Source organism: Melanotaenia boesemani, chromosome 9 (assembly GCF_017639745.1).
Source record: "Melanotaenia boesemani isolate fMelBoe1 chromosome 9, fMelBoe1.pri, whole genome shotgun sequence".
Lineage (NCBI taxonomy): Eukaryota > Metazoa > Chordata > Actinopteri > Atheriniformes > Melanotaeniidae > Melanotaenia > Melanotaenia boesemani.
The window spans coordinates 35,981,381-35,997,151 of NC_055690.1; the positions used below are offsets into that span (position 1 = coordinate 35,981,381).

The following is a 15,771-nucleotide window of genomic DNA, read 5'->3' on the forward strand; positions in this document are numbered from 1 at the left end:
ACAGCTACACACCAAGTTCCTTATGTGTCTTCTTCTTGTTGCTCTGTTCTTAGAGTTTTTAGATTTATTTTATGTTTGTTTTAACTTTTTAACACTTTTTTTTATTCAGGCTTTTTTGTATGTGTGTGTGTGTGTAAAAGAGATTATTATGGGGTGTGTGTTTTTAAATTGCCAGCTTCATTTATGCAGAAACTGGTTTTATCATGTAAAAGACTTTGTGTTGCCGGTTGCATGAAAAGCACTTTATAAATAAAGTTTAATTTGATCTTCCCTGAGGAAAACCGGTGGGACGCCCCTGTTCAGCTGCAGCACCGCCCACTCCACAGCAGCAGGGGGCAGCAGAGTCACTTCAAAGCCGCCCACCAGAAAACACAACACACTGAGTCTTTGTTTGCTCAGGATTAAAACTGGCATGAAGTGGATTAAATAAAATATCATTTATGAAAAGATGAAGTATTTTTATATCAATTTTACTGTTTTTAATCTGCCTGGTTGGTTTAATATAAACCAGTCTGTAGCTGCTTTTAATCCCAGTATTTTACTTATAATATTGATCAGTTTAAAATAAATTTCATTAACCTAATATATAATATCTTCTATTTTATTATATTCACTATATTTCTATTTTATATGATCTATATTTTTCTATTTATTTTTAAGGCTGCCAAAAATAACGCGTTAACTAATTTATGTAATTAACTGCGTTAATTTTGTTAGTGTAATGAAGGCGTGTGCAGCGTAACAAGCCCGTACATCCGTCGTTCTCCGTTATGACGGCGGGACGTGGAGGCTAGAGGCCAGCTGGAAGCGACGAGCGGGCTCTATGCGCGGATCTGAGAATAAAAAGAACACTGATGGAACAACACGTGGCCGTCGCCCCCGTCGCCTCCGTCCTCCTCGAGGGTGACTCTAACACAGCAGCTGGCTGGTGGTAGGCAGGGTTTATACTTCAGCTATGCAGGGGCGGGTCTAGAAAAGTTTTGAAGGGGGGCCAGACCAGACACTGACCAGGAAAAGGGGGGCACAGATGAGACCTTAGTGTTTTTAGCCAGATCATCAGTTTATCCGAGTTTCTTCATCAGAATCAGCTGTTTAACTTTATTAACATCTGCTGGTTTGATGGCAGATGTTGTCACCATGTGATCACGTGGAGACGGTTGCATTATGATCTAGAACATGGTAGAGATGATGCAGAACAATAGAAGTACAGTACATGCTGCATTTACTGACCCTTGGACATCTGATGTATACCCAAGAGGAGGCCAGTTAACATTACTATTTGTAGCATCGGCTCACAGTAAAAAAGAAATTCAAATTTCAGGAAAAGTTGTGAATGGTGATTAATCATGATTAATTCATTTGCAAGCTGTGATTAATTGATTAAAATTTTATAATTTGACAGCCCTATTTATTTTATGTCTTTTATTTACATATTTTACATTTTATATTATTAATATAATATAAATGTAAAATATATTATATTGTATTTTACATTTACATATTAATTTCCACCTGCTCTAATTCCTGTGTGCAGATCTTTTTCTTTACAGTGAGGCGTCCAGGATGCTTCTGTATGTTGATGAAAACCCTGCAGGACCTCCTTTTCAAGCTTCCCGCTAACTCGTCTGAAAGCAGAATTCAGACACATTAGAGGATATGCTCCTGCAGCCATTCCTCCATGAAAGAGAAAATACTGCATGCTCTGTATTCCTTCTGTATCCTCGTTAGCACATTTAGCACGTCCATGTTGTTAGCTAGCACCCTTATGTTTCCCATCAGAACAGCTGGAAGAAATGGTTTGAATTTCCTCCTTTTTTCTCTTTGTCTTGGGATTTTGCTTTATTATAAATGCATCTTCCGTTGCCATGGATACAATGTTATACTTAAAAAATAGACAATAATAATAACTTTTACTTTATTAATTAATTAATCGGTGGGGCTGAGGGCCTTGCTCAGGGTCTCAAAGTGGTTCACCAGCACAGACTGACCCCATGCAGACAGGTGAGAGGCTTCAGGTGAGTCGCTTTGATTGTGATTGGAAATCTCAAAGATTAGCAGCAAAACTGATGTGATAGCATTAGTTGCTTTTTAATTCTCTTTAGGTCTGACAGAGAGCACCCAGACACAGTGGGCTCAACCTGCAACGACTCCCTTCTGCTGCATCACCACAGGCAGCACACAACTTCACCTCACTCACTAGCCCCCTATGTGGCTGTTCCCTAGCCGTGACCAGGATCATGTAGCCCTGATCTGGATCCCATAGCCCTAATCTGGATCCTGTGGCCCTGATCTGGATCCCGTAGCTGTGATCTGGATCACGTAGCCGTCATCTGGATCCCAAAGCCCTGATCTGGATCATGTGGCCTGATTTGGATCCTATAGCCATGATCTTGATCATGTAGCCCTGACCTGGATCATGTACCCCTGACCTGGATCCTGTAGCCCTGATCTGGACCAAGTGGCCTGATCTGGATCCTGTAGCTGTGATCTGGATCATGTAGCTGTGATCTGTATCCCATAGCCCTGATCTGGATGATGTGGCATGATCTGGATCCTGTAGCTGTGATCTGGATCATGTAGCCCTGACCTGGATACTGTAGTCCTGATCTGGATCACGTAGCTGTGATCTGGATCCCATAGCCCTGATCTGGATCCTGTAGCCATGATCTGGACAGTGTAGCCCTGACCTGGATCATGTAACCGTGGTCTGGATTGTGTAGCCATGATCTGGATCATGTGGCCTGACCTGGATCCTGTAGCTGTGATCTGGATCATGTAGCCCTGACCTGGATCCCATAGCCCTGATCTGGATCCTGTAGCCATAATCTGGATCACATGGCCTGATATAGGTCCTGTAGCCGTGATCTGGATTGTGTAGTCGTGATTTAGATCGTGTATCCATGATCTGGATCATGTAGCCGCGATCTGGATCCTGTAGTCGGGATCTGGATCGTGTAGCCGTGACCTGGATCATTTAGCCCTGACCTGGATCCTGTAGCCCTGATCTGGATCATGTGGCCTGATATGGATCCTGTAGCCGTGATCTGGATTGTGTAGTCGTGATTTAGATCGTGTAGCCATGATCTGGATAGTGTAGCCGTAATTTGGATTGTGTAGCCGTGTTCTGGATCATGTAGTCGTGATCTAAATCACGTAGTCATGATCGGGATGGTGTAGCCATGATCTGGATCGTGTAGCCGTGATCTGGATCATGTAGCCCTGACCTGGATCCTGTAGCCCTGATCTGGATCATGTGGCCTGATATGGATCCTGTAGTCGTGATCTGGATTGTGTAGTCGTGATTTAGATCGTGTAGCCATGATCTAGATCGTGTAGCCGTGATCTGGATCGTGTAGCCGTGTTCTGGATCATGTAGTCATGAACTAAATCACGTAGTCATGATCTGGATGGTGTAGCCGTGATCTGGATGGTGTAGCCGTGTTCTGGATCATGTAGTTGTGAACTAAATCACATAGTCATGATCTGGATGGTGTAGCCGTGATCTGGATTGTGTAGCCGTGACCTGGATCATGTAGTTGTGATCTAAATCAAGTAGTCGTGATCTGGATTGTGCAGCCATGATCTGGATCGTGTAGCCATGATCTGGATCGTGTAGCTGTGATCTGGATTCCATAGCCCTGATTTGGATCATGTGGCCTGATCTGGATCATCTGGCCTGATACGGATCCTACAGCCCTGATCTGGATCATGTGGCCTGATATGGATCCTGTAGCTGTGATCTGGATTGTGTAGCCCTGACCTGGATCATGTAGTCGTGATCTGGATAGTGTAATCGTGATCTAGATCGTGTAGCCGTGATCTGGATTGTGTAGCCGTGATCTAGATCGCGTAGTCATGATCTGGATTGTGTAGCTGTTATCTGGACTGTGTAGTCGTGATCTGGATAGTGTAGTCGTGATCTGGATCGTGTAGTCGTGATCTGGATAGTGCAGTTGTGATCTGGATAATGTAGTTTTGATCTGGATAGTGTAGTTGTGATCTGGATAGTGTAGTTGTGATCTGGATCGTGTAGTCGTGATCTGGATAGTGTAGTTGTGATCTGGATAGTGTAGTTGTGATCTGGATAGTGAAGTTGTGATCTGGATCGTGTAGTCGTGATCTGGATAGTGTAGTTGTGATCTGGATCGTGTAGTCGTGATCTGGATAATGTAGTTTTGATCTGGATAGTGTAGTCGTGATCTGGATAGTGTAGTTGTGATCTGGACTGTGTAGTCGTGATCTGGATAGTGTAGTTGTGATCTGGATCGTGTAGTCGTGATCTGGATAGTGTAGTTGTGATCTGGATAGTGTAGTTGTGATCTGGACTGTGTAGTCGTGATCTGGATAGTGTAGTTGTGATCTGGACTGTGTAGTCGTGATCTGGATAGTGTAGTTGTGATCTGGATCGTGTAGTCGTGATCTGGATAGTGTAGTTGTGATCTGGATAGTGTAGTTGTGATCTGGATAGTGTAGTTGTGATCTGGATCGTGTAGTTGTGATCTGGATAATGTAGTTTTGATCTGGATAGTGTAGCTGTGATCTGGATAGTGTAGTTGTGATCTGGACTGTGTAGTCGTGATCTGGATAGTGTAGTTGTGATCTGGACTGTGTAGTCGTGATCTGGATAGTGTAGTTGTGATCTGGACTGTGTAGTCGTGATCTGGATAGTGTAGTTGTGATCTGGATCGTGTAGTCGTGATCTGGAAAGTGTAGTTTTGATCTGGATAGTGTAGTTGTGATCTGGATAGTGTAGTTGTGATCTGGATAGTGTAGTTGTGATCTGGACTGTGTAGTCGTGATCTGGATAGTGTAGTTGTGATCTGGATCGTGTAGTCGTGATCTGGATAATGTAGTTTTGATCTGGATAGTGTAGTTGTGATCTGGACTGTGTAGTCGTGATCTGGATAGTGTAGTTGTGATCTGGACTGTGTAGTCGTGATCTGGATAGTGTAGTCGTGATCTGGATCGTGTAGTTGTGATCTGGATAGTGTAGTTGTGATCTGGATAGTGTAGTTGTGATCTGGATCGTGTAGTCGTGATCTGGAAAGTGTAGTTGTGATCTGGATAGTGTAGTTGTGATCTGGATAGTGTAGTTGTGATCTGGATAGTGTAGTTGTGATCTGCATCTGCAGTGACAGACGTGGATGTCATCGTTTATGGTCAGTGTGCTGGCCAGCTACTATCGGCACAGTTAGAGAGCATTGATAAGCTCAGTGGCGCACGGTTCCAGTACTTTGGAAAATTTAGAACCGGTTCCCAAGTGGCACCGGTTTTCGATTCTCATCCCTATAACTCAGTTCTCCATACTGAACAGTCTGATACAAAACATGAGACGGGACACCGGGATCACCATTTGATGGTGGCTCCACCGTTTTACAGTCACCCAAAAACTATAAATCTCACAAAAACAGACAATAGTCTGTGTACTCTACAGTAACCCTGAAGGGACAAACGTCCTACTGAAAAAACCCAAAATATTAAAGAATCAGACGGTGTGTTCCAGTAAAATACTGAGATCTGTTGGGATTAATCACAGAGAAATAATTAGTAAGACACTTAATTCAGGTGTAAGGTTTGAAACAAAAACTACACGTGGAGATTAGACAAGCTGTCTATGCCTTAGATCCGTGTTTTTCAATTCTGGCCCTCGGGACCACCTGCCCTGAATGTTTTAGATGTTCCTCCATGTTAACACACCTGGCTGAAATGAATGGCCCATAAACAGCCTTACAATAACTTCAGTGAATCTGAATCAGCTATGCTGGAGTTGGAAACATCTAAAATATGCAGGGCAGGGGGTCCTGAGGACCAGGACTGAGAAATGCCGCATTAAACGACTCGTTGACCTGGCAATGAAAATTCTTGTCACTCATTAAAAAAAAAAAAACATTTTCAGATATGTCCCATTAACTCAAGGTCCAAATGTTGCAGTCAAAAACCTCCAATGCATCTGGTTCTGTGTTGCAGAAGTGCTGATTTACACAGCTGTGTGTGTTCACCATAAAGCTTCATTTCTGCTCCCTTTACCTACGTAAACATCATCCAACACCACTATCCACATACTCCTCTTCCATCCATTATGTTGGCATGGTTGTTAGTCAGTACATCCACTAGAGGGCAGCCCAGAGCCAGAGAGAGACATAAAAGAGGCAGCGTAGTAGACGGTGGTGGTCTGTGCCAACAACAAATACATCACAGTTTCTTCTTCTTTGTTCCTTTTGCTGGTCACAAGTCAGCTACACTGCTCAACACTTCCTCCGTGGTTTCTGGCGATATTACACTTATTGTGTTTTGCTACATGCCCCCAAGCTCTCTTTACTTAGATACACCGCAATGCGGACGTAGAAGATTCAGAATCGATGGATGGATGGACGGACGGGTGGGTGGATGGATGGATGGATGGATGGACGGACGGACGTACGGGTGGATGGATGGATGGATGGATGGATGGACGGACGGGTGGGTAGGTGGATGGATGGATGGATGGATGGATGGATGGATGGATGGACGGACGTACGGGTGGATGGATGGATGGACGGACGGGTGGGTAGGTGGATGGATGGATGGATGGATGGATGGATGGATGGATGATGGATGGATGGATGGTGGATGGATGGATGGATGGAGGGATGGATGGATAATGAGTGAAAGGGGTGAAGTGGTACATCTCTAATGTCCGGCTCCTGCATCCGTGCAGTCAGACGTTAATGATGTCTCCCGGAGGATAATGGAATCTGCTCGGGCTCCATCTGGATAATGGATTTCTGCTGCTCCTGTACATCCGGTTTGGACCTCTTACAGTTATTCAGCAGGTTATTGGTGGCTGTGCATCATAAAGAGCAGCTCAAGCTGACACAAGAAGTTAAAATCTTCAGTTTGAACCTTTAACCAGCAGTCTGCTCTAACTCATGCACGTTGCTTCCATCCACACTACTTTCGAATTAGCCTGATGAAATGATCAATAACTGTAATTGTTTTAAACCTGAAAATGTTGTTGATCTTCTGCTGGGAATAAAAGGTGACCTGATGGGATTTGGAAATCATTGAATTTTGTTTTTAAGAATTAAGCCTGTAATTCTCATTTAAATAAATCATACGAATGATTTCAGTGAAATCAGCTCCAGAGTTTTTTTACATGTGAAGTGATAACGCTGTTTTCTCCTCTGAGGAGCTCTCCTCTCACCATGAAGCATCTGCTCCTCCAAATGTGCATCTGCATCATAAAATGTGCCGTCAGCTGTTTGCTGATGGAACGTTCCATACCGAACTCGAAGCTTGCAGACCGTAAATCAATCCTGAAGCCATGAGACTGGTTTCCATCAGTCGGCTCCGTGTTGTTTCCTCTAACAGCTTCCTGAGCTGAGAGCAGGGATGGAGGCCGAGGCCGTAAACCAGCCCAGACAACGGATCATAAAACAGGGAGGGGCGTCCGCACATGCTGAGCTCAGCATCTCCTGCTGGTGCAGAGGAGGAAGATGAATCTGGAGCTTTGAGATGTCCCATCACAGGCTGATCCACTTAGCTAATGTTTCTGTTGAGTCCCTAAACAGATTTACACAGTCAGGCAGGCAGCAGCTGAAAGATCAGCTAACAACCAGCAGGTGGCGCTCTTCCTCCGCTCACTGCAGAGGAAGAGGAGCTCCATGAAGAAAACATTATGCAAACCATCATGTCACCCTAAAGACAGGACGTTCCTCCATCAGATCCCATGCTGATGGACGTTTACATGGATGTTCCCAGGATCAAAGTTCACTCAGACCTCATCCGAGGTTTCTATCAGCAGAAACTCCTGCCTTACTCATCCAGACCGAGGAGAAGAGCTGCTGTCATGGTGCGTTTGATGTGCACTCCAAAGTCGGGTTTTGTGGGTTCTCAGTTGGAAATACAACACGAACGGCCCTTCAAGTCGAATATCCGACTCGGAAAGTTGGGAAAAACTCACTAGCTCCGACTTCACCCGTTAAAGATGGCTGCTATTCCGACATGGGACCTCCGAGTCAAGGAACGCAGCATAATCCCCATCTACAGCCTGACATACAGAGGTTTCACCTGTTTTCCTGATCTGATGGTCTGGTTCACCAAGAACCCACAAGGAAAGTCGGGAATCTTTATATTAATTCATTTATGATTATTTAAAACACCACGATTATTGTGGACTGTAGTACCATAACGTCCCTCATTATAAGCTTTCAGTAGCTTCCTGGACCCGTTTCCATGTAAAAACACCCAGTGTGTGTGTGTGCTGGACCACGTGTGTGAATGACCTAAGGTCAGCTCCTCATTAGGGAAAACTGGAAAAGATGGAGGACGTGTTTGCTAGAGGTACCACCTATGGCAGAAAAGGAAGCGGTAGACGGAGAGAACCACCGGGATCCACACGGAGGCCCGGTTCTGGTAGACTGAGAGAACCACCGGGATCCACACGGAGGCCCGGTTCTGGTAGACGGAGAGAACCACCGGGATCCACACGGACGCCCGGTTCTGGTAGACGGAGAGAACCACCGGGATCCACACGGACGCCCGGTTCTGGTAGACGGAGAGAACCACCGGGATCCACACGGAGGCCCGGTTCTGGTAGACGGAGAGAACCACCGGGATCCACACGGAGGCCGGTTCTGGTAGATGGAGAGAACCACCGGGATCCACATGGAAACCCGGTTCTGGTAAGTTCTGTGGAAACAGACAGCTTCAGGGTGAAGACGTTGTGGACATTAACCTGTCTCTTTCTGAACCAGTCTAAAGCAGTAAAGCTCTGGGTTGGTGGAAACGTGGTGAACACCGCCATGGAAACCGGATCCAGACAGGAAGCACGGACCGGATCGCCTCTGTAATGAAGCTAAAAGCTCGGACTGATGCCGACGTCCTGCAGCTCTGAGCTGAGTCTGAGCCGAGCTGCAGAGGTCCAGTCGGATGATTATTGATCTGCGCTGACGGACAGATCAGGACAGACAAGCAGACAAGCAGACTTTCAGAGCTTGATCCAGATCACGGAGGTTCTGCTCTGAGCTTAATGAGCTCCGGTTATTGATGTGCTGCTTAAACACTGTCTGCAGGACCAATCAGCTGATCAGGGTCCCTGTTCATCTTTAAAGATGAGAATGTGTAAAAGTCCAGATGGTTTGACTGCAGCACGCCGCCCAACACTGTCATTTCCTCCATTTGTCAGGGCGGGTGGGAGTGTTTTTCCATGGGACTGCGCATGGCGGAGTGATTCTATCCCCACTGTGTTTACGCTCTCTGCTTTATCGATGCAGGAGGATCAGCCTCATTTCATCCCTGAAGATGAGACAGAGAATCAGGCACGTTTTAAACTACTGCTGCAACCAGAAGTCGGCCATGTTAACAATCAATAGCTGTTAAAAATGAATGAAACACACTGGAGGGTTTCCATAGATGGAGTTCTGATCCTGACTTGTCACGGCTGGAAGCTTCTGGATCTGAAGATCCCGGTCAGCATCTTTTCCTTCCAGCTGTCTGGGTTTCTACAGCTGATCCGGTTTTATTCCACAACCCCAAACTAAACAGATTCTGACCTACAGCTCCCACTCGGCCTGAACCGGGTGGAAGTTTAGGTTGAATAAATCCATTCTTACAGCCATAAAACTACAGAAAACACGTTTTACTTCCACAGCAGTCAAACATCCTACAAATCCAGCTAACCTGACACCTTTCAGGATGTTAAACAGTCCAACTTGTAAATAACTGGGAACAATCATGTGAAACAAACTAGTTTCAAACTCCTGTAAAACTGATCCCAGTTAGTTTCTCGGAGCTTCCTCTATGAGGGATTATTGTAAAGCTCACAGCACAAACACCAAGACTCTGGTCATTATCTTATTTTTTGGAGTTCTCTGATTATTCAAGTGACCATGCAAACAGCTAAATCTGATTATGAGATGTCAGATTCACACACCTCCACTTCTCCCCATACTCGAATGTCTTTGTTCAAGTAGATCATATTTCTGATGTATTTAGTTTTTAACTACTGAGCACGAGAGTGGAACAAAGAAAAACATGACAGCATGCGGCAGGAAGTCAGACTATAAACAAATTAATTATTAACATGTGGTGGTTTTAGCAGCTAATTAGCTCCACGTTAGCAGCTACCGTTAAGACCGGGGCATCGCCATGGTCAACAAAGACCGGATGTGTAGAAACTAACATGGACACGAAATGTAGACTTTTCAGTCATGTCAGATCAGATTATTACAGTAATCTGATTACTAGCAGTTATCAGACTTTGATGGTCATATAATAGGGCTCAATGTCTTTTACTCCTTTTCAGTTATTTTGTTATTTGACAAAAGAAGCAGAAAAATGCAAGTTAACCATTCTACCGAGAATTCAGTTAACCTAAGATTTTATATATTTGAGTACCTGAAAGACAGAAGCTACTTTGTATCAGTTAGTAACCACAGATCCACATTCGGAGTTCCCCAAGGCTTCACGCTGGACCTCCTGTTGTTCAGCATCTACATGTGGAGTTCCCCAAGGCTCCACGCTGGACCTCCTGTTGTTCAGCATCTACATGTGGAGTTCCCCAAGGCTCCACGCTGGACCTCCTGTTGTTCAGCATCTACATGTGGAGTTCCCCAAGGTTCCACGTTGGACCTCCTGTTGTTCAGCATCTACATGTGGAGTTCCCCAAGGTTCCACGTTGTTCAGCATCTACATTCTCCCAAGAGCTTGGATCATAGTATGACTGTCTCATCAGGGGACTCGGTCCCAGACAAAACTTCTATTGGTTTCTCATAAAATCAATACTTGGATATTACAGAAGTTATAAGGTAGATAAATCTGAAATTATTGTATTTGGAACCAAAGATTAGTGTCCAGCTTCAATCAGCAATGTTACAACCGACACATCAACCCAGACATCTTGGCTATCTGGAGCAAAGTACCAGAAAACCTGAAGTCTGATCCAAACCTTCCTTCTGCTAAACCAGACAGGAACACATCAGGATCAAAGGAAGGTGCGAAGGTGGTTGAACGTCTCACAACAACAACGGGTCGGCAGATGAGTCTGCAAACATCATTCAACCTCAGTTGCTTTGGTGTTGAGATTATCTGAACAACACAGCTTTTCTCACGTTTGTTAAACTGTACAACAAAGTTTAACTCAGTAAACTGGGAGGCTTTAAGCCTCTCAGTTTACTGAGTTTACTGATGTGTCAGCCGGGCCGAGCTTAGAACGGGGATATGAAGGAGACATCACACTTCAGGTGTTAACTCTGAATGTTCAGGGTTTAGAAAAGTGAGTGTGAGTAAGAAAAGGCATCAAGAATCAGTGCGATACACTCTGTGTTTGGGTGTTTCTCAGCTGATCAGCAGAAACAAAGTGACTCTCAGGTTTCTCTGTTCTGGTCAGCAGGTCACTGAATCTGGTGGATCTGTTCCCAGGATCAATAAAACACACCGATCCGTGTAAACAAACACACTGTGTGGTAGTACGTCCCGCCTCCGTAGGCCACGCCCCCTCCAGAGACAAGAAGAGAGAAACCTAAAAATACCTGTGAGTGTGTCTGCTGGTTGTAATTTTAGCATCAGATTTGTGGATGTAGTGCAAACACACACACCTGGTGGGATTAATTGTGGAATGCTCAGCGGCTGCTTTTCATACACAAACCTGCAGAGTTCAGGTGGGCTGAAAGCTGACGTGAGGAGCTGACTCAGGGCGGCTTTAAATCCGCTGTTTCACTCACTTCAGCGGTTTCTCCTTCGGCCATGACACCCTGCAGACATGTGAACAGAGGATCCTCCGTCCAGACGGCGATAACAGGCACGCAGGACGGATTCAGAACGACTTTCAGATCAGCTGACAAGAAAGAAATTCTGCTGATTTAATTCACAAACCAGTTTCCCCAAAACAAACTTTAGACGGGTCTCAAAACCTTAAAATGTCATTAAATTTTGTTTTGTATATAAACCAACTTAACTCTTAATCCCAGTATAAACCAGTCTGTAGAAGTTGTCAGATTGTGACTTTTTCCTCATTTCCAGTTATTCCTGCTACTATTTACCTGCTATCCTCACTAAACCAACTCCAGCTCAGCTGCTTTGTGGCGCCACCGTGCATCAGAAACGTCTTCTTGGCTTTATTCCAGCCATAGAGGAGCATTATTTTTCTTCTTTTCACACACACATAGAACTTTCTGCTCACTGGTTGATCTTTGGCTGCTCCTGATTGGACGTTACCGTCAATCTAAGCTCTCTGATTGGTGGAAAGTCTGACAGGAAGTGGCTTCATCATCATGTCCAGGTCTAAATAGAGGTCTCTTAGCAACATAGTAGTGATGGTGATGTTTTTATGGTGAAATGTGATAAATAATGCTGTTATCATGGATCATTGTGGATTTACCAGATAGAGTCTCTGAATAAAACTACATTTAGTGGCTGGATTGTAAACCTCCTGGATGGACAGAAATGCCTGGAAAACCTCCGAAGATCATCTAAAGGGTTAAATATCCATCACATTTACCCCACAGAGCTACACACTACTGCTCCTGGTGGTGGAGGAGGAGGTCCTCGGGGAGATCTGATGGAATTTTAAGGGTTAAAGATCTGGAACGATGCAGCTTTTATAAAAATAGAACATCACTTTACTACATGTTTCCAGGCACTGAAGCACCAAAAAGATACCAAGAACTAAACCAAAGCCGACTGCTGTGTCCTAACGTCAACAAGGAAAACAAGTTGTACTTAAACACCATGGAGACGACATCCAACCCCTGACCTGGACATACAAAATAAATACAGGACAGAACAGGGCGATAGTTTGTTTTCTACGTGTGAAAGAAGAAATCATCTTCATAGCTCGTAGCAGCGAGCCAGTAGTAAATAAATAAACAAATAAATAAATAAATAATAAAAATTAAAGAAATATCGTATTTCTACATTTCCAGGCCCTGAAGCACCAGTGATGTCAAGAACCAGAACAGCCAAACTCTCTTGCTGTCTCCTCGTGTCAGCTGCAACAAGGCAAAAAGTTGCTCTTGAACGTACCACCGCCATGATAACCAACCGCTAAATGTGTTTTTCCCTACCTGACAGAGGAAAACACCAAGCTAACACCATGCTAACATCAAGCTAACACTATGCTAAAACCAAGCTAACACCATGCTTACATCAAGCTAACACTATGCTAAAACCAAGCTAACACCATGCTAACATCAAGCTAACACTATGCTAACACCATGCTAAAACCAAGCTAACACCATGCTAAAACCAAGCTAACACCATGCTAAAACCAAGCTAACACCATGCTAAAACTAAGCTAACACCATGCTAAAACTAAGCTAACACCATGCTAAAACCATGCTAACACCAAGCTAACACTATGCTAACACTAAGCTAACACCATGCTAAAACCAAGCTAACATCAAGCTAACACAGACTTCATTGATCACCTTCAGCTACTAAATCATCTCTAAACTTCTATTTGACCTAAAACATGTGTTTAGTCCGGTTTTGGGAACATTCGGGTCTAACTGTCCTGTTTTATTTCTATTTGGGGGCTTTAAGATTAACTCTGTAGAACGGGGTGGTAGTTTGTTTCCTACAAGGGGAAGACCATAAACGAGTCCATGTTTGCATCAACTCTGGTCATAAATTCAGTTCTTGGTCTTCAGCTTGGTTATAGATCAGTTAGTTGAATTTTAACGTGGTAAACCAACACATCATGTGGGGTATTTGTATGTTTTTGCTTTCTTTAAGTATTCACACATGGAAACGGTTGCGGTTAAATCTGGTCTGTTTGAGCTCATTTTCGACCCGTCAGAAATGGAAAAATGCATCATTTTCTGAGTAATGACACCTACTAGGATGAGGACTGCACCTGAACAGCTCCTGGGCGGAGCAGGAGCGACATCATGTGACAGGAAGTGCAACGTACGAGTATTAAAATGTGCAATCATTAAACCCCGTGAAGCTTTTCAGGCTCTTTTCTTGCAGCTGCTGCATGTTTACGCACGTCTCTTCCAATGTTTTTACTAGACAAGTTCACATTCCAGATTATCTGGAGTTCAACGTGTTTACTGGATGATGTTGCAGAAATATTGATTTTAAAACTCCGGTATTTTGATTCCAGTCATCATGATGTCACTCACTGGTGACATCATGACTGAAGTCTGAAATCTGCAGATTTTGGATCATTTTTTAGTAAATCGGAGGAAACAATGAGCACGCAAACCCACGTGAATCCTTGGACCTGAACACACCGCCAGATGCTCAGGCGAACTTTTACAGCCAATTGCTAGAGTCATATGACCACATCTGGACCAATCAGCATCAACCGGACCACTTTCCTCATTTCGCTTCTGTCCCCGTGTCTCTGTCTCTTTTCAGTTTCACCTCCATGATCTCTGTCTCTGTCCTGACTGTCTGTCCACCAGGACGTCCATTCTCCTCTTCCCCTGTCTTTTCACTGCCCTGTCGTCATGCCAACCATCCTGTCCATCCATCTTCTTCTGTGTCATGTGATCTGTCAAAACCCCGTCAGTCTCCACCGTCTCACCTGTCTGTCCTCTGACTCGCATGTCTTTCTGTCTCTGTGTGTCTGTGTTTTGCTGCATCAGGCTTCTCCTGGTTAAAAAAAACACACACACACACACACAGGCACGCACGCACACACTCTGCACCCCATCCCATAATAACCACACCTCAAAGCTCCAGTGCAGCTGCGTTCAGGATGCTGCAGTGCACTGGTAACCAACATCCATCACTCCCTCCATCCTCGCGTCCCTCCTTACACTCAGGAAACTTCCATCCCTCCATCATCCCTCCCTCCAGCCCTCCATCATCTCCTACCTGCCGGTGCCTTCTCTTTGCCCTCCATCTCCCGGTGTGGTTCGGTGAGGCGTGGTGGTCTCCTTGCTTTCCTTTCCTTTTTCTTCTCTCCTTCCTTCCCGGATCAGCTGTTCTCAGCACGCGTCTATCCGCGGAGAATCTGGCCGCTGCCGAGCCGCGGAGGGGGGAGAGGAAGAGGAGGAGTAGGAGGTGGAGGATGAGGAGGGAGGAGGAAGAAGAGCGCAAACAAATCGCTGTGTTTTCTCTGAAATCCTCCTCAGCGCGCGGCCTCTCTTCCTCTCTTCCTCTGATTCTTTTCCGTCTTTTTCGCCCTTCCTGCTGCGGACGTTGAAGCTCGTGCGTTCACCTGGTGCCGTGTACGCGCGCCTCTCTCTCTCTCTCTCTCTCTCTCTCTCTCTCTGCTCGCGCCTTGTTGCAGCAGCTCGAGACAGGAGCTGAGAAGTGACGTCACCGCCAGAGGAGTTTTTGAGGTGATGATGAGGATGACGAGGAGGAACTTTCAGATCTGTGGGCGGGCGAGGAAGTCGGGGAAACTTAGTCCACGCAAGGCATCATGGGAGGAGATTGCACCATCAACATCTCAAGGCCCATTTATGCCCCCTTACATACGTAAATAGTTACGTCAGTTTCCGACGTTGCCATTCGTCGCCATCCCCATACTTCCATGCCATGGTTGTTCAGTCAGTTCCTCCACTAGGGGGCAGTGCTGAGTTCAGCGTTCACTCCCGCCTGTTTCGGACCCCAGTTGATGGTAACTGACCGGTATGAACTTGTTTTCAACCGTCCAACACGCACTAAACATTGGCATATCCTTTCTCTAAAAGCTTGTACAATTTCTACAGCTGTTGTCCTCATCTTCATACTTCTTCTATTTTTTGTTCCCTTCCTGTTCCTCTTCTTCTTCTCTAGTTTGTTTCTTTCACTGGTCACATATCAACTATGCTGCTCAGCGCTGGTTTTCGGTGG

The 15,771-nt window shown here is 45.0% G+C and overlaps 1 protein-coding gene across 2 annotated transcripts in view; it reads right to left on the bottom strand.

Moving 5' to 3' along the window:
- The window catches only part of LOC121646309 (fibroblast growth factor 12-like), a 76,849-nt gene extending 61,556 nt beyond the window's left edge, over window positions 1-15,293 (bottom strand). The window contains exon 1 of one of the 2 annotated variants that reach the window (XM_041995229.1): window positions 14,806-15,293. In XM_041995229.1, coding sequence (XP_041851163.1) covers window positions 14,806-14,833 — 28 coding nt within the window. In that variant the 5' untranslated portion in view covers window positions 14,834-15,293. Of the gene's footprint in view, window positions 1-11,702; window positions 11,727-14,805 lie in introns of those variants that run through there. The other variant, XM_041995231.1, reaches the window with a different exon arrangement.
- Window positions 15,294-15,771: the final 478 nt, after the last annotated feature.